General features: G+C 43.2%; 1 protein-coding gene across 5 annotated transcripts in view; it reads right to left on the reverse strand.

Annotated features, from left to right (window-relative positions):
* Positions 1–12: 12 nt before the first annotated feature.
* LOC116849543 (protein held out wings) overlaps positions 13–25,521 on the reverse strand; it is a 43,963-nt gene continuing 18,454 nt past the window's right edge. Inside the window, exons 2-8 of one of the 5 annotated variants that reach the window (XM_032826786.1) lie at positions 21,037–21,170; positions 15,836–15,952; positions 14,569–14,712; positions 13,678–13,780; positions 12,165–12,464; positions 5,914–6,176; positions 13–1,005 (exon numbers count right to left, since the gene is read on the reverse strand). In XM_032826786.1, coding sequence (XP_032682677.1) covers positions 6,094–6,176; positions 12,165–12,464; positions 13,678–13,780; positions 14,569–14,712; positions 15,836–15,952; positions 21,037–21,170 — 881 coding nt within the window. In that variant the 3' untranslated portion in view covers positions 13–1,005; positions 5,914–6,093. Of the gene's footprint in view, positions 1,006–5,913; positions 6,177–8,041; positions 12,465–13,677; positions 13,781–14,568; positions 14,713–15,835; positions 15,953–21,036; positions 21,171–25,521 lie in introns of those variants that run through there. The other 4 variants (XM_032826788.1, XM_032826787.1, XM_032826790.1 and 1 more) reach the window with 4 other exon arrangements.

Consider the following 25,521-nt stretch of genomic DNA (forward strand, 5'->3'; position numbering starts at 1 on the left):
GGCGGGGGGGGGGGGGGGGGGGGGGGGGGGGGGGGGGGGGGGGGGGGGGGGGGGGGGGGGGGAGGAAGAAAAAGCGCGAACAACGTTTTCACTTTCGCCGTCGCGAGAAGAGAGAGAAAATAAAAAAAACAAACAAAATACTTGCGAATGCGTCGCGCAACTTACAAGGCGCTCACAACGAGAGTCAAGTAGAAATATCCGTTAAACTATTATCCGTAATATCTAGAGCTATACACTACCGTAAACTATGCCGCCGCTGTGACCGTCGCGCGGAATTCGCGGATTCCGCATACTTGACTCGCTTCCAAAACCAGTCCGGAACAGTCCCGCGCGTTGTTTACCAGCGAAAAAGAGCGCGCGAATTTTCCCGCGCGGAAAACATTTTTCCACGATGCGCAAAGCCTTTTTCTCCCTGATAGTTTTCTCTTACCCCTTTTCTCCTTCTATTTATTCTTTTCCACGTTATACGTGTGTATTCTGTGAATCTCGTCGCGCAATTTATTCATCGATCGTCATATCGTTGTATCCGCCGTCGAGTCGAGCCTTTCGCGGAGAGATATGTTGTGATCGCTTAGGTACGACAACAGAATCCCACGATTTAGCACACATCGTGCGCGCGCGTGTGTGTGTGTGTGTGTGTATATATATATATATATATATATATATGTTGTAGATTTAAAAATTTTTTTCATTATATTATATGTTTTATATTGTGCGATGTTAATCTCCTTGCAATAGAGATCCCTGTCTGAATTGCAACGCGATTAGCTCGACACGACCTGACCTAGTAATAATAATCACAATTATTATACGCAGATACGCGCGAGAAACTACGTCCCGAACATTAAGAGGATACAGGATGATGGATAAGCTTGACGAACGGGGCTGGTGACGCGGACGGCGAAGGTGGTCGGCTGGTTGGTGAACCGATCGAACGCGGGATGCTGTTCCAGAGTCCAGGTGTTAGCACGGGGCGAGTGGATATCCATTGTTAGCACTCCAAGCCTACAGGCCACGGGCAACCGGGGTTAACAAGAAAGAAAAGAAAAAACAGTTTGTTAGTAATCTGATTACATGACTGACCGACGCGTTAACAATTAATTAACTAGTATAGCTCGCCAGCTGAGAGAAATACAAGTTAGTGTGAAAAGCAACGCTTCTGTGTGTCTATCGCGTGTATGCATATATATATAATGATATGATATAACAATATTATAGATATATATATGAATGTGTCATCATATATATAAGGATATGACATAACAATCGTGATACAGATGTATCGGTGCGCCGATTAATTGTCAGTTAAGTCTTCGTGAACGGAAATATATCGTCTCCTTCCCTCGATCCCGATTAGAAGTCGACCGTAGGAAGGTGCAACCTTGCTCGTGTCGTCTCGTGCGATTATTGTGTTTATTTTTCGCTCGCGAGAGATGCGATCGCGAGGTCGGTTAGAGACTGCGGGAAGAATTGGCGACGACGAAGCATTGCTTTGCACACGGGCTTGTTGCTACTTTGTAAAATATTATTAGTGTGAAGCGTCTCGATCCGCGATAACGCGCGTCGACAATCAACGAGATTATAATCTAGACGACTATAGGTGTGTGATGAGTGATGTGAGACGCGCGAAGGATGTCTTGTCGATCTTCGTATCGCAAGTCGGCGTCACTCGGTCGTCTCGCGAAGCGTCCAGCGCTAAAGTGTCGGCTGCGTAAACGACCAGACTCCGCGACTTTGTCTTCGCGACGACGACGACGAGTGACACCGCCTCGTGTACCCTCCCCGCGCATAGGACAGTCACAGAGTAGTTTTGACAGTCTTGGCAGACAAACGCCACTGCGAGAAGACCCCCGCGCTTCAGGATAGATGCATCAGATTTTATTATTTCTACGGAATGTTAGTGAATTATCTCGATTACTCGCTGGCTTCAATCGGCCCTTCGTTCAAAGAAGTCGATTTTGTTTATTCGAAGCAGCGCTCATTCTCGAAACTTTCATCGAGAATATTTCTCGTCGAAGAGGAAGACAGAGTTGTTGAATATCCGCTTTTTCTACTTGTTCACTGAGATACGGACGGTCACTCTGGTGCATCTACCCCGCGGCGGTGTACGTGAAACGTGGCTGCCTGTTTATGCAGGCCAGATACAGGCGAGGAGAACGCGAATTGGATGGAAAGAATAGGTCGATCGATCACTGGTTCGTTAATTCGCTAATTCGTTACACACACGTGTGTGGATTCGTGGTTACTCCCGAACACGTTACACAATGAATATTCCGGAGAGACAGGCAGCCTGCTGGGTGTGCACCTGCCACCACATAGCACCGGTAAATCACGAGATTACACCACGGAATTTTGACACTTGTAGTTATGTGTGATAACAGTAGTAGTAGTAGTAGTGGTAGTAATAGTAGTAATAGTAGTAGTAGAAGTAGTAGTAAATAGTAAGTAGTAGTAAGTAATAGTACGACGGCATATTATTATTTATCACTTCGCGACCCGCGAACTTGTCGAACTTTAGTGATTAATGTCCCATCAGAGCAAGCAGGTGTCAGAGGCTCATGAGTGTTTTTTCCATTCTTTCTTTTCATTTTGCACGTGCCATACAGGACAGATATCTATATAGTACAATTCCAGGCGTTGCTTTTTCTTTTTTTTTAAAGAAGCGTATTATTAATATACATTATTAAACAGATCCTTGATACACGTGTGCATGACGTATCGTGAGTGGTGGATCGAGCGGACGAACTGACAAACGGAAGATCCGACGAGAAATCTCGCCAAAGATTTACTAGGAATATCCATGAGAAACGATCGGGATTGCAAAATCGCAGCTGGATAGTTGTCAAAAGTTTGTTTCGACGCGCTTCATCTTTTCTTAGAGAGAGAAAATCATACTGAAGAATGCTTTTGAATAAAATCTGCGAGTCGGAGAAAAAAACTTCGAGGTTATTTTTCATTTTGATATAATCATTACTACGATTGCGTATCGATTAAACGTAGTTTTCTCATAGAACCTTCCAATACCGATTGATCCGCGACTTGTGGGATACTCTTTATGTACATACGTATCTGTCTGTCTGTCCGTGTACATGTTGTGTGTATGTGTGTAGTAGTTTGTAAGCAGGAATTAAACGCGTCCGAGCGAATAATCCTTTTGTTCGCGAAGCGAAACAATACCCTCTTTCAATGCTAGGATAAACGCGATAATTGCTAAATCCGTGCATTTACTCCTACGATCCCGAGAATAACATAATTACATAATTACGAAATCTAAGCTTCCTCGCTTGATGACGCCAGTGTCTCTATCCTAATTCACATAAGAACAAGATGTAATTTAAACTAGCCAAAGAAATGGACTATTCGCACGAGCGCGATTTCTAATACGAAAACAATCCACGGGGAAGAAATGGTTCTCCATAGAAATTGCAGCGCGTGTAATTTCTATTTTAAACAAATCTCTCACGTGATAGTTTTTATGCATCTGTTATGTCAGTTCTGTTGAAGGCAAATTGTATATTGCTGTCAGTTGGACGTATGCGTGTTTGTGTGTGTGTATGGGTAGCATTGTTAGTTTATAAATAAAGATGGTACAAGTTGTGCGACCAATGTAATTGGTGAAATTGCATCTATAATAAGGAATGTCAATTAGAATTATGTAAAAAAAAAAAATATTGGTTAGTGATAAAAAATATGTAAAAAGGACGGGAGATATGCCATCTTTCTCTCTTTTTCTCTCTGGCAGCATTTGTTGCGTCCCCACGAGTTGCCGTTTCTTCTTGTCATCTTTTCAAACTATTAGAACGCGGACAAATGATGAAATTATTTAAAACACACAATTGCGTTCGACGCATCATATCAAAAAACAAAACAAAATAGAGGCGACTTAAGAGAAACGCGCTTCTATCTCGACGATTTGGAAGCGAAATTATCCGCTCTCGTTAAACACGATGGCAGATATCAATCGATGACACCGATCAAATAGATGTGATGTGTGAACCTTCGCATCGTACCGCGTTACCACCCCCTCAGAGTTCTCATTCGTGAGTAATCAAACGACGTATAACAATAATTGTCAATGTAATAATGTTTAGATAAAGTTGACGACCTCATATAATAATTGTCATTCGAATTCTTGGCGCGAGGACTATTTGGATCCGCACGAATAGTCCGTAAGTCGTGGTGCTTGCTTGTAACCGAAGTATATGTGCAAAACAGAGGAGGTGCGCACCCACGTTTGCGTTTTGTGTAAACAACGCGAGGTCTGGCCCGGTAAATCCGGAGGTAAAAGAAGGAGATCGGGAATGTACCGTCTTGTATCGAACAACGCGAGAGGATTCGTCCTGATTCTCAGTCTCTCGGACTTTCTTTAACCCGCCTTATTCGATACAGACGTTTCCAGCGAACGTTTTCGGGCCTAAGAGCGGGGGAGTCACGCCGAGAGCGCATCACGAGAGATCGGATTTAAGTATTTAAAAGTATTTAGGAAAATAAAATGAAATAAAGTAAAATTTGTACAGGTCGCGCGTGACTTCCTCAGATGACGTGTCAGCTGACGATGGATCGCCCTCGCTCGAGCTATCGTGATTTCGTCAGCGTCGGCGTTCTTTAGCGGCGGAAATCTGCGTTAAAAGTGCTTCGAAGACGCGCCACGCGTTTACAACATTCCGGACGCGTTCGCTTTCTGCGACGCAGTCCTCCGACTCTCAGAGAGTTTCTCCCTCTCCCACGCAATCACAAGCTCCTTTCCTTTCGACTTCTTTCTCCCGTTCTCCTTCCAATTATCTCGGCGTTGTACCTGCTATTACGGCTAATGTAAGCCACGCAGTTTCCGCCGCGCCGGAGGTCTGAGGAGAGCGCGACCTGTTTCAGAGGTGAGAGGGGGATACGCATTGCGACATCAATCATCCTCCCGTAAGGAAATCTACCTGCGTGATACGTAGATAAAGACGCGCACGTGTACGTGTGTACGTAGGTGGATATTGTGTATGTGTGTATATATGTAAGGTTCGTACTAATAGTCGTTACTTGAAACTTGTCTCATGTGAGATACGCAGATCTGAATTTAAAAGTTAGATGTGAGTCTTTCAGCTGAATTACATGATGTGCGTAACGTTGTATCTACAATCGCGCGATTCCACTGAGAAAGCCACATCTGACTCCAATCTCGAATCTGAATGTCTCACAAGTTGAGACAAGTTTCAAGCAGCGATTATCGATGCAGGCCTAAGAGAAGTGAAGCGATCTCAGCGAGAAACCGATGTCGATCGGCGCGGCGTCAGGTACACAGGACGAGACGTACGCGCGTATCATCGAGAGCGTTGCGACGCGAGAGATCCGGAGGAATCCGGGAGAACGGACGCAACATCACGCGAGGCACGTTTGTGAGGCCTCAATAGAACCGGAACGGTGGAACACGGGGGTCAGTTGGTCGCGTCACCGAGTGACGTAAGCGTGCAAAAATGCGTTACCGTCGAGCACGCAAGTTTCTCCGCGGAAACACTGCAAGCAGGAGAGTCCATTACCTGAGAATTTTATCGCGAGAGATACGTATATATGCATGGATCATAAAAATATATAAAAATGAATAGAACGAATGGCGACACAGCAATATCGCGATTATCGCTGGCTGTTTTTCCGCACGTGTTTTCGCAGAAAGAAACGTTCCCGAGACCGACTGCGGAGCGCGATCGAATAACCACCGTGTACCACGGCTTCTCGAGAGATCTCAGATCAGTCCCGCCGTGCGCTGGAAACGCGCACGGCCGCGAACATGCGAGACCATTCGAGAATGACGACGTTGCGCGAGTACGTCTCGTCGTAAGTAAACGGTACGCAAAGGAAGAAAAAAATAGAAAAATAATAGTAAGAGGATATATAAAAAAGAGAACGAATTTTCTTATGTGCAGGACTAACCTTTCCGCGGTGGCGCGAGAACAGTGCTCTTTCTTATTTTTGTCTTTCTTTGTCTCTCTCTTTTTTCTCTCTCTCTTTCTCGCTCGGTCGCTCGCTCGCTTTCTCTCTCTCTCTCTTTCTCTCTCGCTCTCTCTCTCTCTCTCTCTCTCTCTCTTTGCATATCGCACTGTCTCCGTGTGTTCACGAGAGAGCGCCGGCCCTTTGATAAGGGTGTTCGCGGATCTGACCCAGGTGCCTACGCTGCTTGGCAGCGGCCGCTGCGCCTGTCGCCAAAATACAAGCATGAGTAGTGTAAACGAGCAGTCTCTTCTGCGTGCGCGATCCGCGCACGCTGTGCTCGCCGCCGGCTATCTAAAATCTAGAATCCTGACGCTATTATTAATGTAAACAAAAAAGAAAAAAAGAACGACACACCAAGGAGCCCGTTCCATAGAAAAGAAGGAGAGACTGATATCTATGAGAATCACGTGTTTTTCCACGGAGAATTCAGAATTGCAGAAATTCCATAGAACAGATTCCCATAAACATCATATGGTCTATTCTCTTGCGACACTTCTCAGTGTACATTCGTAGAGGCGCATGATATTCTTTCGAGCACCTCCCCTCTCTCTCCTCCTACTTGTCTTCTTTTCTTATGCAACGGGTTCCGGCAATGCCGCCGCGAGTCGTTCGTGACGGCATCGCGGATTAACATGCTGCGATCGCCTGCGGCGCGCAACCGACACCGAAGAGGCCGCAAGAGAGAGAGTTGTTCACTACTTAATCGTCATCTCCGGGGGACGGCTGAGACGAGGCTGAATGCACGAAGAGCCATCGTAAATGCGCGACTCGCGCGGAATACTGTTCGGTAGACACGACATTTCGCGAGGACGAGATTCACCGCTCGTCTTCTCGCATACTGTCATTTGGGACTCGAGAATCGTGAATGCGGAATTATGCGAATGGAGAAAGAGAGACACGAAAGCCTTGCGACATGGCCGTGATCTCTCCGTCATACCTTCTCTCTTTCTCTTTTTTGTTTTTTTCTCTTTTCCTTTCTCTCTTTCTCTCTCTCTCTCTCTTGCGGTTTACACTCGATTGCGCTCTTCAGGCTCTCGTAATACGATGGCAGCCGGGTGAGCTTGCTCGTCCTACCAGAACACTCTGTAAGAATACTGTAAGAATACATTGTCAGTGAAATCGAGTGCGTTGTCCCTGAAATTGTTTACATTAACACGTCTTCGCCACCCTCGCGTGAGAGGTGAGAGACACAGCTCCATTGGAGCAACATGCTTAAATCTCTTCCTTACTTGCTAGATTTTTTCTACACAAGCCTATCGTATAATATATATACATACATATATGTATATATGTATATGTGTGTATAATATGACATCTCTTTTTCGCTATCGATGCTTATAATTGTAGGTACACGATTCACGTTCCGCGTGTGCGCGCACGCGTATGTATGTGTATATATAAAATTCGTTAAATACTCGAGACACAACTAATCGTCACCGGGCTGTTTGCTAGCTACTACTCGTTTTCTTCGCGCGGCGAAGACACCACTTTTGATTCTTGTTGAGAAATCAGGTAATAAAAGTCTTTCACGTGTAATGTAAAAAAAAGAAAAAAAAAAAAAAAAAAAAAAAAAAAAAAAAAAAAAAAAAAAAAAAAAAAAAAAAAAAAAAAAAAAAAAAAAAAAAAAAAAAAAAAAAAAAAAAAAAAAAAAAAAAAAAAAAAAAAAAAAAAAAAAAAAAAAAAAAAAAAAAAAAAAAAAAAAAAAAAAAAAAAAAAAAAAAAAAAAAAAAAAAAAAAAAAAAAAAAAAAAAAAAAAAAAAAAAAAAAAAAAAAAAAAAAAAAAAAAAAAAAAAAAAAAAAAAAAAAAAAAAAAAAAAAAAAAAAAAAAAAAAAAAAAAAAAAAAAAAAAAAAAAAAAAAAAAAAAAAAAAAAAAAAAAAAAAAAAAAAAAAAAAAAAAAAAAAAAAAAAAAAAAAAAAAAAAAAAAAAAAAAAAAAAAAAAAAAAAAAAAAAAAAAAAAAAAAAAAAAAAAAAAAAAAAAAAAAAAAAAAAAAAAAAAAAAAAAAAAAAAAAAAAAAAAAAAAAAAAAAAAAAAAAAAAAAAAAAAAAAAAAAAAAAAAAAAAAAAAAAAAAAAAAAAAAAAAAAAAAAAAAAAAAAAAAAAAAACAAATGAAAGAAAGAAGAATCGCGATTTTTACCGACTCGATTCCTACTCGTTTCTAAACAACAATGAGTATTGAGATTATATCTACCCGTTGCTTCGGCCCTTAACCTCGTATAAATACATTTATAACGGCTAAATCTTTATAAAAATAAAATTAAATAAACATATAAAATAATGTGTGTGTGTATGCGTGATATGATATATATATTATATAATTCGCAATAAAATATTTTAAAATTAAAGACTATGCTATCGAAAGTATATTGTGTATATATAGAATATATCTTGAATATAAATATATATATGTGTATATATTATATATATATATATATATATGATGTATATATAAGTGCTAATTTCATTGTTTAATCCTTCTTTGTTGTGCTCCTGCGGGTGGGGCGTGAACACGCGACTCGAAAACGAAAAAAAAGTGAGAGAATACTTTTGAACGCATAGTCTTTCCTGCTCGTCATGAACAACGCTACAAGTAAACGCTAGAACCATCAGTCCACAAAATATTGTTTGGTCCCTGGGTATGTTCTCCCTCCACCTACAACTGTTTGCCTAAAAAGTCCTACGTGTATATCATACGTATGTATCTATTTATATAGACTACCCTATCACCAGCCATTGTAACATTTGTTGTATGGCGTGTTGCGCGCGACAGATCCGATGATTTCTTTTCGAGTCAAGAATTTCATGAAACTGAGACTAAGACTGTTGTGAGTCCTCGCCGAACCGAACCCGCTATAATCCGATTCGCGCTATACGTACGATCAACGACGCTAATCTCGATTGGATTCCTCTTTTTAAGCGTGCGAGTTACGCGCTTCCTCGAATAAGTATAATTAACAAAGAAATTCAAGACGAAAAATAGCTACCGTATAGCTCTTCTCAAGAGTGCAATCGAGTTTTTTTTTGTTCTCCTCCTCATTTAGATAACTATCGCTACTAGCTGCCTAAGCGATTCGCGCAATTACGTCGCTGTAGAGCCACTACTGCACAAGAGTTACGTAACGGAGGTACGATTTCTCGTTCGGACCGACGGGATGAGAGAATATGCGTGTGCGTGTGTGTGAGAAGTAAAAAAAAAAACACCACCAACGCGCGGTGGCGCATAAGTAGGTTTCGTAGGAGAGGTGGACGGATCAAGAGAGAGTTGATTAGTTGTTTAGTCGCGTGTTAGGATTATCAACCCGAGGGATTCAATTGGGATTCTAGTGGTACTTCGTAGGTTACGTTGTCGTTAAAATGTACACAATTTTTGGAGTCAAGTGTGCGCGATAACGTATGCGCGCACAAGATAAGACAAACGGAAAGGAAGAGTAAATTGAAAGGCAAAAAAGAGAAAACGCGAACTAAAAATGTGTGTTCGGCTAATGTACTATCATCATCGCCCTACCGACAGGCCGTTCATTACGAAAACTTCATTGAAAGACTCCCTTCCGGCATTTGTTCTTTTTTTCCAGCACGGAGAAACGTCTCTAAACGCTGTGATGTATCCGACGATGACACATCCTTTCCGCTGTCGAACTCTACAAAAGAAAGCCGCGAAAAAAAAAACCTAGCTCCATACAACGTTAATATTTTATCTCTTCTTTTTTCAATAAATATATTATGCATATATATGTATATTCTCTAAAAAAATATATATATGTATATATATATATATATATATATATACCTTCGCAATAAATATATTATATATATATATACATATATATGTGTATGTATATTAATTTCTAAAATATGTATATACGTACATGACGTAGATGACGTGTGCACGCGTATATATATACACCAACGAACACACAAGCTACACAAAATACACATGTAAAACAGCTACAACGCGAATGGCCTTTGATTATTGCATTGAGTGGTGCGCGATAATAAACGCGTCGCGCATCTCACGGGTCCCTTCGCGGGGAAACCCGTCATTGAAAGTGTACGCCAGGTCGACGCGGCGACATTCTTTCACCGGGTAACTTGAGTGCCTCTGTGACGGAGGAGGAAGAAAGAGGCAGACACGCGAAACTGTCGGAGAACGTAGTCTATCGTTATCTACCGCGTGTGCAACGTCTCAGGGGAATCCGTAAACTCGTGTGTACCACTTCGGACAGGTGAAGCTACTGCGGGACGATGTTGGGGATATGTGTGGCTGTGGTGGGACGGTGAGGTGCGCGCAGGAAGAAGGCTCTTGGTGTCCCAGATACATCCCGAGTACGCGACACGATTATGGACAACAAGACTTCGCGACATTGTCTAAGGTTCTCCGTACGACGACGACGACGTCACTGCAACGTCGTCCCCGAACGCGACGCGGACTGCACGCGATCGCCCTCCTTTTGCCGCGACTTCCTCTCGCTAGCCTATCTAAGTTTCGCGAGCTTACGATCACGCGAGATCTGCGCGATACGAGCAGACGTAAGAAAGAAAAAAAGACGCGAAGAGCGATTCGAGGAGCGCGGGTAGATATGCACGTTATCCTGCAAGGACGCGCGGCTGTCTGTGAATCCCGGGCTCTACGTAAGAAAAGCTTTCGGACTAGTATAGCTACGTCCACACGCGATACAGCACGAGTACGACGGGTGTGTCAAATGTCTGCTCCCTAAGCTCTCTTCTCTATTCCTTCCGTACTACTCCTTCCTCTTTCTGTTGTCGCTACTATCGTCCCCGACAAAGCCATGCCGACGAATACGGCCTTGCGCGCGCCTGTACTCCCGCCGCGACACTCTATCGCTACGATAACCCTGAATCTTCGTGATATATCATTATATCGGAGACACGGAGCATACGTTACGTTACACGCTAACGTTTTCGCGTAATTATTATCATTACATCTGAACTGACACGAGACTAGCAAATGACTGATTCGGTTGTGTTGGATATATATATATATATAATATTCTAAGCTAACTATCCACCTCCTAGATAATCGCTAACTGCTACAATGATGATGAATGTGATAAAGGTGATGGTGATGATGATGATAATGGCGATTGGAACGACGGCGATGATCAATGATGATGGAGACAATGTGTGACATAATGACGGTGATGGTGAACGCGGATAATAATAATAATAATAATAATAATAATAATTAATGGCTAAAAGAGCGGTCGGCTCGTAATAACAATTATCGACTTACAGTCTACGTGATTGTACCACGTGTTACGGTATTGGTGACGCTCTCCTGGAGTGAATTGCTGTCGGCGTCGCACGACGCCGAACGTCCGAGATCTCGATCTCTAACGCGCGTAATCAATTTCGACTACGATTCAAGAGTAAAATGTAAAAAAATTGGCACTTTTTTCGGCGAAGATTTGCGATTACACGAGCGACTCTTCGTGATTAAATACAAGTCCGATAATTTACTGCCAGCAGTACATTGTGATGCGCGTCCAAAGCGCGGTGGAATCACCACAATTTGCAAAATTGTCTTTAGACATAAAGAATACAAAATTATAACTTGATGCTCCAATCAGGGTACTCAGAAGAGAACTCACAGCCGACGAGTGTTACGAGTGCACTCGTCGACTCGAATAAGCGATCGACAACGTCTGATAAGATTCCCTCCTGGAGAGAGAATATTCCCTTCTGATCTCATTAGTCGGCGTTAATTGCTCGTCGCTCGTCTAATCTCGAGGGACTCGCGGTCACATAATTAAAAAAGAGGCGAAGACAGCTGTCACCGTCGCGCCGCAACTGTCGCGCTTCGCGGTGCAAGGCAGAGAGTCACCAACGACCGTCGTCAACGTACAGCGTATTATCGATAAAAATGAACTCGTAACGATTGACCAATAAACATAATAACGATAAAATAATTAATATCAGCAGCAATATCAAGAATAGAATATGCGGCGAGCGCGCGCGGCTCCGTCCCTTCCGTTCCGGCGGACGTGCATTATCGTCATCTCTATTACAATTCGGAGCGCACATCTGCAGCACGCACATTTGTTGCTTCGCGCGTATTCGCGGCGCGCGTTTGCGTCGCACGAGCTTGGTTTCTCTCGCGAGAGCAGAGGCGCATACGCTTTCCCTCCCTGTCTGTCGCGAGAGACGGTAATCTCAACGAGCAAACAACCCACCAGAATGATCCGCTGTGGCATACTCGGTGAGCAGCGGTGACGCAGCCAGTGCGTAGTTGGCGTAGTCCGCGTACGGCGTGTAGATGAGTCCATGGGGTTCGCCGGCAGACAGCAGCGAACCCGGCGGCCCGGAGCCGTTCAGCAGGGACGCGGCGGTCGTCGGCACGGATATCCGCGGCGACAGGATCAGCGGCGCGCCCAAGGGCGTGCTCGGCGTTCGCATCGGCGTCGCCAGGCCCGGCAGCAGACGTTGCGTCTCCGCCGCGGCGGCGGCCACCCGCCGCCACTCCTCGTCGCAGGCTACAATAGTAATCATACGTTAGACGGAGTCTTCGTTGGATGCTACACAAAGCATTGCTACATAAAGACGTTAGAGTCTTTGAAAGAAGAAAAAAACAGTTTAGGGCACTTGCAACGTTACGCGGACTGTACTTATCGCTATACTATCATTTCTTTTCGTTATTATCGTTTCTTTACTATCATTCTTATTTTTTTCTTCTTCCTTCTATTCAAGATTAACCGCATTATCTAATCGCCCATAGAGTTTTCTCACATGTTTTTTATCATCACCATATACTGATAAAAAATGTGTCTAAGAAATACTAAATAATTATTTGGTGGGATATTATATAATAAAATATTTACTTATATGTATAATAGTTCCCAAATAAAAAATATATAAATTTTCTTAAAATTTTAAGAGAACTTTAGCTTCTCATGAAAGCAATTATTAATTTTACTTTTAATAAAGAATTTAGATTGAAGCAAATCTGTTATATTAGTGCCCATCAAATAAATATTTGCTATTTTTTAGATATATTCTCTCTGAATTTCTCAGAGTGAAATTTCACTCAGCGATGGTGAAGATACTGCTGCGCGAAATTACAATAAAGTGAATGTTTGACTTAGAGAAGATTCTTGATCAATACGAGTGAATGTTTCAGTCGATTGAAGTGAATTTGTTCTTATGATGGGATATTAGATTGACTCTCTCTTCAATTTTGAAATGAAAATATTCCTTCGGCGATTCCGAGCCGAGGATTCAGCCTATATGAAAGTCACTCTATGTGAATTGGCTGTGTATGAAAAGTCATTCGACTTGAAATGACTCGACTGGAATTTCACTCAAAGAAATTTAGAGAGCACCCTCTTTGGTCAACACACGGTCTGTCTCGAGACTGGTCGCCGAGCTGAAGTCGAAACATCATAATCACATGACGAAATTGGCTATTTTTCCTTCCGATTAACGTTAGCCGTCATCCTATTCCCGGGATGCTTGCGACACACGGTGATCATGTCGACGAGATTATTTCACTGGGACACGTAAACGAAACAAATCGCGATTGGACACACGAGCGAAAAGCGCGCGAGTGGATTCGCGTGATTCAAGAACCACGCTGATTCCTGTTTCTCGAATTGGCGCATCCTTGGATCTCACGTGCATATTCGTGGCTGTACAACAACGACGTAGCTTCAAGCGTGCGCATAATGAGACAAGTTCTGCGAACGGTACCTGCCGCGGCGGCAACCTTTGTGTTCGAATCCCGGTAAGTGCCGTTGATGATCGCGAGTTCCATCAGCTGCCTCTTCTTTAGCTCATCCTCGCCGTCAGCCTGCTAACAATCGACATCACCGTCAGAACGCACCATCACCAGAGGTGCAAAGGCATAATTACTCTATAGGGGCCTCGCGAGAGAGACTAACGCGCCATTGTATAGGGCCTTCTTTTTTTTTTTTCATTTACATATGAAGGCGCCGATTACGTCATTAACGACGCGACGCACGCCGTTCACATTGGAAGCGTTGCGTCACTCGATCAAAACACACTGTACATTGTATCGGGCCGATCCGTGCAACGTATCGATCGAGTTCATCGCATTTCCATAGCAAGATCTGACGACTCAGTCGCGCGCCGTTCATCACGATATGTTTCATTCCTTCATGTCTTTTTTCACGTAAAAAAAAAAAAAAAAAACACTAAAAGTACGCCAATAGCCACAGATTCGTAGTCCTCAATCTCTCTCTCTCTCTCTCTAATCTGAACTTTTTAAATATCATTCATGTATAACTTGATGATTATTATACATATTTACTATATATATTTCCATGATTTTGTAACTAACGTTTCATTTGACTTGCCATATTTATGCTAAAACTCAGAATAACAATAAGTATTAGAGACTTTAGGCATTGGAAGAAATAAACAAACGTAAATTATGAGGAATAAAATTCAGGCGAGATTTTGAAGTTGTCTCTGACAGTTTGTAGTAAAAACAACAGACGAGAAGTTCCGTTTGACGGATATTTCCCGTCGACTCTCTCACGACTATTTACGGCTATTGTCGTCACGTCGCGGGGGTGCGCGAGGGAGAAGAAAAAGAGTTTGCAGTTGGAACTTCCTCACCACGGGAACGAGAAGCTTCTTGACCTCCTCGACGGCGCGAGCGAGCTTCAAGGTAGCACGATTCTCAGTATCGTCCACGGTGAGTAGCACGTGCAGCTCGTCTGTCAGGTGTTCCCAATTCGGCTTGCCCCGATTTTGCTCCTCCTAGTTAATCAACACACCGCAGCGATTATTATACGCGCGTAACTGTTTCTCGAGACACTCGCGTTCCCTTCACACACTCACACACATCCACACGCATAATACACATATACACGCCACATGACACAAAACTTAAAAATCGTGGAGCTCATATGAAATTATAATCCCGAACGTTTGACTCTCCGAGAATAAAATTAACAAAGTCATAAATAACTAAGATATCTCGCGCGAATAAAACTATATCTCCTCTATTAATCTTATCTTCCTCGTATTAAATATAAGTAACCATTATTCTTGAGCAGGAATAAAAATACAATCTTTTAATTAGCAAAGAGTCTATAGGAGAGCGCACGCGTTTGTCGCGGATTTTCGTTAAGTAAATCATAGAATAAATATTCGACGAACGTTTGCTTAACGTTCGCGTCGATAGGCGAAGAGAATAAAGGTGTGTACAGCGTTCACATCGAATTAAAATGGGGGGAGGCTTCGATTCTACGGTATACTTACGAGAAAAGCATTTCGCTCGCGCGTCACATGTGCAGCTTGAAAAAATACAGGGCTTCCTTTAATATTCTCTACGCAATCCTTCATAATTAATCGTAAACTCCACACATTCGTCACCAGTCTGACAACTTACCCGGAGACTTACTCGCTCTTTCTCTCTCTTGTCGCTAGTATTGTATTATTAATTTATGAAGTATTAAATTCTTTTATTCCACGATCAACCACACTGGATTATAAACAGCACGCTTCGAATCGCGCGGGGAGTTAAAGAAATCAAGAAGAGAACGGCGAAACCGATCGATTAGTGGGATCGAGCGCTGTCATCGTTACAACAGCCGCTGCGATTTTATTAATTAACTCCGGCTCGGCTCGTCGCGCGCGGTCATTAGCGAACGAGCTGTATTTTCTTCTCAGTTAATAACGTAATTAAGTTTTCAATAAATTTCTCGCGCACAGACTCGCGGGGAAGTATCGCTTCTCGATGAGGCGTGGTGTGTTTTGCCGAACGGTAAAAATCGAGCGAATAATACATGTTGATATTTTAGACGCGAGATGTGTGTAAATATATGTATATGTATGTAAACGAGCGCTACGAGCTAAAGCGCCGAAACTAGATGCTTACCTTCTTTTTGTCCCTCATCGACCCCTTCCCGCGGACCATGATTTTACATCCTGTCTCCTGCTCCAATTGTTTTGCGGTCATGCCTCGTGGCCCTAAAATCCTCCCGACGAAGTTGAACTGCAATCACGCGACAGGACGATCCATTATTCTGCGTGTCTATCACTATCATTTCGCGCACTTTCGCGCTTGCTTCGCTAATTAACCCGCAAATAAGAATCTCCCTGTATCTCACCGAGGACTGACTCTGCCCGGAGGTCGTTTTCGCGCGGATTTATGCCGTCGTTGGGACTCCCCCGCGTTTAGGGACACTTCCAGCCTACGCGCGCTCGCGCGTGTAGACAATTGCGATGTAATACGTGCGGAAATAAATATGTCACCCTGTTTGTGAAGCGCAAAAACATCGCCCGCGCAATATTCCCGTCCGCTATATTCGGCAGCGGTGCGGGAGAAGTGGAGAGAAAGGAAGAGAAAAAAGAAAAAAATAGAAAAAAAAGACCAACTCGTTTCCCGCGAGAGATATCCAGTTTCATTGTTGGATCCCGGTAAATAAAGGTGGATAAATTTAGACGATGAATCACCCGTTCGCGACTCTTCAGCTCGCGCTGCTGGTCCATTTCTTTTCTTTTTCTCGACGATCTCGCGGTTCCGAGTTGTAAACCGCGAACGACGTTACTCGATGTTTATACAGATAGATCGAATTTATATCGCGGAGCACATAACGTCGGGGGAGAGGAAGGATGGAGGTCCCATAAACGAAGTAGAAGACGGAGGAGAGAGACTACTGAGTTAAGGGAAAACGAAGTCTCGGATTAAAAGCGGATTTGATCTCGCGCACACATTTTTCTCACACGTCCAAACGAGGAGCATAGTCAGAGGGCCCGAGTCAAAATTTTCATTCTATTTTCAGCCTCACTGTTCCATTCAACACCTATTTTGACGCTGAAGAAAGTGAAATTTCGGACATTATCAGAGTCAAAGTAGGAGTAAGTTGTATCATTAGAATTAAACCTACTTTGCTAACTTAAACGGGGTCTACAATGAGAACTTAAGCTTTAAGCCTGAAGCCGTGAGAAATTGACCAATCACCATCAAATATAAGGAAAATAATCGACTGTGATTGGTCAATTTTTTACGGCTTCAGGCTTAAAACTTAAGTTTGATAACTTAGAGCCTCCGCACAAGAATATCCGTAACATATTAAGTTTATGGATTTCTTTGTGCGTTGACTTAAGTTTAAGTTTACGTACAGGTATGGCCATTGTATTGTCAGTACTTAACGTAACTAAAGATGTTACGGATATGCTTGTGCGTTGGCGTTAAGTTCTCATTGTAGACCCTACTAATATCCAAAGTTTAACACAAGGCCAAAATTTCGACCCGGGAAAACACGATGTTTCCGCTCGTTGCACTCGACAAGACGAGACGACGCCGGCTACCAGAAAGTAGCATCTCGGAAGTACTCAACGAAGATGCGAGATACGCGACAAAGCTGTTGTCGATAACACGCCGATAACGTTATCGAACAGTGTCGATTCCGCAACGATCAATCCGTGCAACTGTCCGGAAATTATCGCGCCTTGATGGGCGCAGGAAAGTGACGCGAGGCCAATCGCGCGACACAATGAGCGAATAATCGATCCCACTCGAGAACGCAAGTCCATAATGAGCTGATAATGAGCGCGCGATCGCGAGCATTTGGACGTCCGCTTATCACGCGTGTGATTAGATCGACATGATTCTTCGTCGTCGCGTGGTCAACACTTCTCCCTCGCCAATCACACGACCGGATTCACGCGGAGAATCGACTTCTAAGTCGCACAGTGCGGCCAAATTTCATGTTTCAAAAAAGACTGCACGGAAAAAAAAGATTTGGTTGAATTAACCAAATATCTGGTCGAATATGAACGAAGTAACCCGAATTCTGTTTAAGTCAACCAAAAATCTTGTTAACTTAAACAGAATTCGGAGTTTACTTCAATCGGAATTTCTGGATCGTTCATATTCGACCAGATATTTGATTAATTCAACAAAACCTTTTTTTCCGTGTACAGTCTCGAAATTTCGATCGATTTCAGAGCTCTTTGCCTTTTTAAGTGAAACCAATGGGACCTGGAGAATAACTTTGTCGAGCTGTGCGCTGTGCAAATCTACACGGAGAAAAATAATTTTGCGACAATTTTAGCAAAATTGTCGTTGCTACTGCATATTCGTAGTGACATCAAAAAAAATTAGTTGACATAACTAATTTTACAAATTATTCGAAATCAGAGCAGAAGTAGTTTCGTTGCCAGGAGAGAAAAAATTTGTTGAGTATATTTGTCCTAAGGATCACGTTAATTTATTATTGATGCAAAATAATGTAAGTAAATTTATTTGCAAAACTGCAACTGCTTATGTAAATCCATCATGATTCTTATAGCAAAATAATTTGTAGACTCAGCAAATTATATCCAGCAAATAGTAATTAGTACTCTTGCCAAATCTTTTTGTTCTCCATATAATAACGAAAAGATTTTACTAGACCAGCAGAAAATTTGCTGGGCCAGCAAATTATTTTTCCCCGTGTAACGGCTGGGCGTGGCGCACAGCACTCCTCCTTGTGTCGTGATCGAAAAAGATGAACGATCTATTAAACTTTATTTTGAGCCTAAAAATGGTCTCAAGACTTTTTGGCCATGAATCTGAGTCACTCTTGGCCGCACCCTTCAAATAAAATAAATTTGACAAAATTTCAACGAGTCAAAATTTTCATAAAATTCAAAGAGCTTGGAAGTGAAATTTCCGTCGGAAATTACATAGTCCCTGATGTCAATTAATGAATCTATTAGTTCGCGAGTCAAATTTATGTCCTTTCATCAGAGAATTTGCTGTTTCTAGCAAAACATAGTGAAATTGAAAGTTTGACGCGTGGACGACGGCGCGCCCGAAATGAATTGAGAACTCGGGCGATATATAAGTTTCGAGAAATCGAGACGCCCACGCGTATTCACGAGGAAGGGTTAATAAGCTTACGACCTCGTTATTACGTCTCAATGAGCTGCCGCGCGGCGGAGGCGCGCCTGAGGCGGACGAAGAAATGGAGGAGGAGAGCAGGAAAGAGGAGAGTCCCGTTCTTTCGGCTGCAAACTCTATTTCGGGCGTTACGGAAATAACATTCGGCTGTGCGCGCGTGCGTTCGATGGTGCACAGAGCCAGCACGTCGCTCGATTTCTGCCCCGAGATCGGCGAACGATACTCATGTATCTTCGATGTGGCGCGCTTTGCAAAGAAAAAGGAGGAAAAAGACACTCTTCGCGACAGAAACAGAGAGAGAACTTTATTCCTATTTTATTTCGTGGAAAAAATAAAATAGACAGGAAATTTTATTTTGTTTCCATTTTATTCCGTAGAAGAAATATAATAGAAATGAAATATATTTTATTTCTATCTCTTCTACGAAATAAAATAGATATAAGATTGCCTTTCTATTTGTACTTACTGCGCAATTACAAGGATATTTATTTCCGCGTAAACGAATGATGATTACTGAAACGACTGTTATTCATGAAAATCCAAATCGACGAGACATTTGGCAACGAAGAGCAGCGAATTCGTAATGCACGCGGATGCGCGCGTTGCTTAACTAATTTATGTTTCATAAAATCGGGGATCGCGCGTATTCTACGAGACTGTGTCGCTTCGAGTTTCCTACGGATCCGTCAGCTCGTCGCGCGCGGTGTTTTCATCCTGAGTCCTTGAATCACGCACGTCGAAATAATCCGGGAGGCGCGCCAAGTTTCCGCGGCCGTTCGTGCAACGGCAAAATGTGCATGAGAATATAAGTCTTTCTTTATCTAATTCTCTCCCTCTCTTTCTCTCTCTTTCTGTTCCTTTTTCTCATCTACCAGGTCTGTAAATATGAAACCGGAATTTGCCCATAGATGGTCCTAGCTGTCAATGTAGTTACCGTCAAACCGCGTCATTGGCGTCATTTCCTTGTTGACATCTCTGACAAAGATTTTCAACTCACAACAATACAAGTTTCACACAACAGCATAGTTTGTAATAGCGTTGAACATGTCGAATTTTGTGCCTGGAAACTACGATTTGCGGACAGCATTGATTTTCTGTTACCATTTGAAAAAAACTGCTGCAGAATCGCATCGAATGCTTGTCGAAGCTTACGGTGAGCATGCTCTTGGTAAATCACAGTGCTTTGAGTGGTTTAAAAAATTCAAAAGTGGCGATTTTGACGTGAAAAACAAAGAACGTGAGAGACCACCGAAAAAGTTTGAAGACAGCGAATTGCAAGCATTATTTGATGAGGATGACACTCAAACGCAACAACAACTCGCGGATCAATTAAATGTGACACGAGAAGCTGCTGTCTCCATACGTTTGAAAGCCATGGGAAAGATCCAGAAGATGGGAAAATGGGTTCCACATGAATTTAATGAAAGACAACAGGAAAACCGAAAAACCATTTGCGAAATGCTGCTCGCCAGGTATAAAAGAAAGTCATTTCTCCATCGAATTGTGACTGGCGATGAAAAGTGGATATATTTTGAGAATGCTAAGCGTAAAAGATCATGGGTAACTCCAGGCGAACCATCGACATCGACTGCAAGGCCAAATCGCTATGGACGGAAGACAATGCTCTGTGTTTAGTGGGATCAGAAGGGTGTGATCTATTATGAGCTGCTAAAACCTGGCCAAAACGTTAATACTGAACGCTACCGACAACAAATGATCGATTTGAATCAAGCTTTGCGTGAAAAACGACCAGAATATAAAAAAAGGCAACACAAAGTGATTTTGCTTCATGATAATGCACCATCACACACAGCAAAACTTGTCAAGGAAACGATTGAGGCGTTCAGTTGGGAAATACTTTCGCATGCAGCTTACTCACCAGACTTGGCTCCGTCCGATTACTATTTATTTGCATCGATGGGACACGCACTTGCTAAGCAGCGCTTCACTTCTTACGAAAATGTACAAAAATGGCTCGATGACTGGTTTGCCTCAAAAGAGCAACAGTTTTTTTGGCGTGGCATCCACAAATTGTCAGACAGGTGGGAAAAATGTATAGCTAGCGATGGGCAATACTTCGAATAAAATATTTTTTATCATTTTCATACAATAAACGTGTATTTTCTATACAAAAATTCCGGTTTCATACTTACATACCTGGTATATATCTTTCCTCGTGGTATACTTACATCTGGGTGCTCCTTAACGGGTACATAAACTTTCTCCGTGAGCGTCTTGATGTCGCCTTCGGGATCCGGCAATACGAGCGGCTCTTTCTTCACCCCGCTGATTTGAAAGAGGCTCGCCCGCACCTTCGCGATCTCTGCAAACAGATTGGAAACGGATTAGGCCGGAACGCTCGATCGATGTGCGTGAGCGAGTATGAATCATAAGCGCGTGATTAATCGACACGATCATGTAACGAACGATCCGATTACGCGCGCGCGTATTCATTTGAGCATACGCGACATTCCCCGGCGTGGAATTCGCCGAGAGATTCAAGTGCCGATTATTAAACAACGTGCCTCTCCCGAGAGCCTTCGGCGCCGCGGTATCCGGCCAAGACCAGAAAATCCACCGATCGAGAAGCGAGCGTGAATCAGCGGATGACTATTTAGAGTAAACGAGCGATCGACTTAGTTATGCGCGAAGGCCAAGCATGATTCGCCAGGAATCAGCGAACGATCGACTGGATGTGTTCCCTCCATCACCCCGCAAGAGAGGATGCTGTCACACTAATTAGGTTGACACTAAAGGTGTGTCGTGATTGTCAAATAAAACAAATCCTAACATCAATAATTTTTATGAATAAAACAAACAACGTCAACTCCGCATTTTCAGACATCTAACGAGGATCTCCCATCTTCCTTTTGATACCCAAAAAACGTCTTATATAAAGAACCTCAGTTTCTTCATACCTTTTAAATCACTTGTCAAATTTTCATCTTTATTTATTTCGAAACTGCATGTGATTGGGTTATTTTGCATAACTACGGCCAATTGTTGAAATTTCGCACGAAGATTTTCTTCAGCCGGACTTATCCTGTTTCTCTGAAGGGGAGATTAACCAACGAACTAAAGAATCTTTCACAAGAGGTTCAAGAATTACTCCGCTGTGCGCTCACTACTATGATGTCCGACAATCAACAGGTCAAGGATCGACCGATTATACAAGGTGGTTCTTTTTCTCTGCACTCTCTGCAGAATGTACCGGATTGTTACGTTAACAGTTATAATTACGCACGCCTAGATAGCAATGACGAGATTACCATTGCTGTGGACTGTTACACGTTACAGTAATCCGACTGTTATATTAACAAGGAAAACGAGACGAAGCACGCGCGAAATGGGACCGCGTGCATCCTTCATTCGATAATACGTCGTCGTGTGCGACTGCTGGTCTTTATGACGAGCGGTCTGACTGACTGCATGGCGATCACGTAAGCGAGACGCACTGCGTATCCCTTGCATACCTATGCACGCACGCACGCACGCACGCACGTATAGGACTTATACGTGCGTTAAACGCAACGCTAATAACGGCGCTGTGCAAATCTAACGGCTGGGCGTGGCGCACAGCACTCCTTGCGTGATCGAAAAAGATCGAACGATCTGTTAAACTTTATTTTGAGCCTAAAACGGTTTCAAGACTTTTTGGCCATAAATCTCTGGGCCTTCAAATTAAATATATTTAACAAAATTTTCATAAAATTCAAAGAGTCAAAATTTTCGTAAAAATAATTTCAGAGCTTGAAAGTGAAATTTCCGTTGAAAATTACATAGTCCCTGATGTCAACTAATTAATCTATCAGTTCGCAAGTGCAAGGGGAAAATTATGATATATTCACACGGAAAAAAAAGATTTGGTTGAATTAACCAAATCTTTTTTTTCCGTGTATATATTCTATGGTTGAGTGAGAAAATTTATGCGATTTCAAGTGAAATGGCGATGACATTAAAAGTTGTTGCATGCCGATCTATACAGTTCTCACAGCCATAGTTCTTATGATACTTAATGTTCAGTTAGTCATCCTCATATATGCAGTTGGCTCAGCCAAAGGAATACTGCTGTCTCTCTGTTATCATCCGCAGAAATACTGTGATTGAGAGATCCGTAGAATTTAGTTGCATCATACAACATTGAGGGTATTGCTCAAACACGTACGGATAAACACTAAAAAAGGTTAATGTACCAGAGTACTATGGCTGTTGTTGGTCATGCTACAAATCAGTTTGTATACATCAGCGAAAAGTAACATGAATATTTTGTTATGGCAACCATATTTAGGCAAAGTGATATCCTCAGTGTCTCCTCCGTGCGTACATCTCGAGACATTGAATTCCGATTAAATTCCCGTCGTGAGACGCAAAAGCCGGCTTTTCGAATGAATTCAAAACAAACGCACAGGTTGTTCTGATCCCCGCAGCACCCGAGGGACAACCCATCCATGGCGTTTCTAAAGGTGAACCTGTTTATCCCATTCGTACCGAGGGTATCGCAACAAAGGAGCGCCACGCGGCGGCACGTTCGGCTTCCATCGAGCGTACTCCGGTGTCTCATGTTCTTTACAACGTGTATATCCGCCGCACGTAAAGGTCAACGTTCCGTGTCTGCCCCACTTTCTCGCATGCCTGACCTCTTCGGCTCCTCGTCGTCTTCCCGTGCCGATGATCCGCGACATCGGCTCCGCCGCTGTCACGATGTGACCATCGTAACGAGCCGCGTTGCTTTTCAAAGTCACGCGACACGCGATACTGCAATTTTCAGCGTGGAGACACAATCCGGCACGTGACGCGAAAATTTTGGCAGAACAAAAGCATTCTCTGCAACAACGCGATAGACGGTATCTTCTCTATGTATAATAACATATAATATATTCGTAAGAAAATAGCTCTGCTCTTCACTAAAAGAGAGATGAAAATATTTTCGCGGGTACTTTCCTCTCTCAGAGATAGATAGGATAAAAATATATCTTGCGAATATTTTCTCCTGCGCAGAGATCTATATGAGATAAAAATATTTGTGAGAACTTTTTTATCGCAAGTAGGATAAAAAAATATCTACGAGAACTTTTCCGTCAGAAATAGATGGGACTATTTTCATCTATCTTCAAGAAAGAGATACTCATTCTCCGTCTGGGAAAACGAAAGAAGTCGAGGCAATTCCTACCAGAAATGAGACTCGCCCTCAAAACAGCTGCGAAAGATGAATCGATCTACGTCTCTGCGCGATCAAGTTGGAGTTTATATCAATTTATAACTGTGCATTAAAGTGCGCTTCTTCTCTCCACCGAGCAAGCTATCGCTGCAATCTCAGGGAGAAACTGATTATTAACCTCTGAATGGCTGCGTTTGCGATCAACGAGTGAAGACACGCGAAACAATATCATGGATTCTTAAAGCTTGTCATTGCCTGCGATTCAGCATCCTCCATAGATTCCACGCTCACGAGAAGCTTTCATCTGACCCGTCGCGTGCTGCCAAGATCAATTAGATCTACTGATTGGTCGAATCGAAAATCGCTCTTGCGCTCAAGCATCGCTAATGGGGATCGCGAGATTTTTCCACGAGCGAGCTACCCAGATAGCTCTTCCGCACGTGCCTCATCATCTCGCTGCAATTTTCTCGAGAGATCGGGACAGAAACCGCGCGAGAGTGGGAGAATGCGTCAGGCGATTCGCAATAAGCCTGCAAGCGCGTAGAAGACACGTACTTCTTCTTCATCATCCTCCATCTCTTCTGCGGGTAGAAGCGAGATCTCCGCGAGAGGGAGGGACGTGGGGAAGACGCGCAAGACGCAGAGAGCGGATAAACGCGTAGATAGAAAAACAGTGGAGGTGGAGGTGGAGGCGGTGGGGGAGAAATAAAGGAGGGCATCACAGCCGCTTTTAGCACGGCGTAGCTCACCAGCCCATCTGCGTGACATCAGCTGACTGTCGTTCTTGGCCGTCCCTGTCTTTTCCTCTCTTTCTCCTCTGACTCTCTCTCTCTCTCTCTCTCTCTCTCTCTCTCTCTCTCTCTCTCCAACCATCCCCCATTCCCCACCTTTCTCCCTGCCGACGCCACGCATCAGCCGAAATGCGTGCTACGTGTCGTCGCCATGTAGTCACGCGAGTGTCTGATAGAAATACGGGACAGAGAGCGAGAGAAACCGCCTCTTCGCGCACCTTCGCGTTCAATGTCAACGCGACACGGCTGTAGAGAATCGGAACGGAGAACGGTCGTCCGTTCGCATTCGTGTTGAAATCGCAGGCCACGGCTGCGAGAGGCCGATGGCACCGCGTGGAGGAGCGTCGAAGCTTGAATTGCGAGGCGAGTCGCGCGAATCGCGGAAGTCGGACGTCTCGGCGAGTTTCGCTAGAGAATCCGCCAAATCATTCCCCCAGATTCCACAGTGACCCGATCGGGGTAACCAGATCAGGGTGATCAAGATACCTTTATCATCGGCTTTTACGATGAGTTTGCTTATCATCATGCTTAATTTAATAAACAAGAATATGCTTCGAGCCCCTCCAATGTCCAAGAACATTTCTACAGTCCAATAGATTCTAAGTTAAACTCGATCAGCACTAAGAACTCGATGCCGAGAACGCAGATATCGATACACAGATCGCGATGCACACGTGGGTGGGTGTGTCGGCGACACGGGATTCATTCGCTCGCATCGCATCGGC

The sequence above is a fragment of the Odontomachus brunneus genome, unplaced genomic scaffold, assembly GCF_010583005.1.
Source record: "Odontomachus brunneus isolate Ranch 3 - 2012 unplaced genomic scaffold, Obru_v1 Obru_scaffold_118, whole genome shotgun sequence".
NCBI lineage: Eukaryota > Metazoa > Arthropoda > Insecta > Hymenoptera > Formicidae > Odontomachus > Odontomachus brunneus.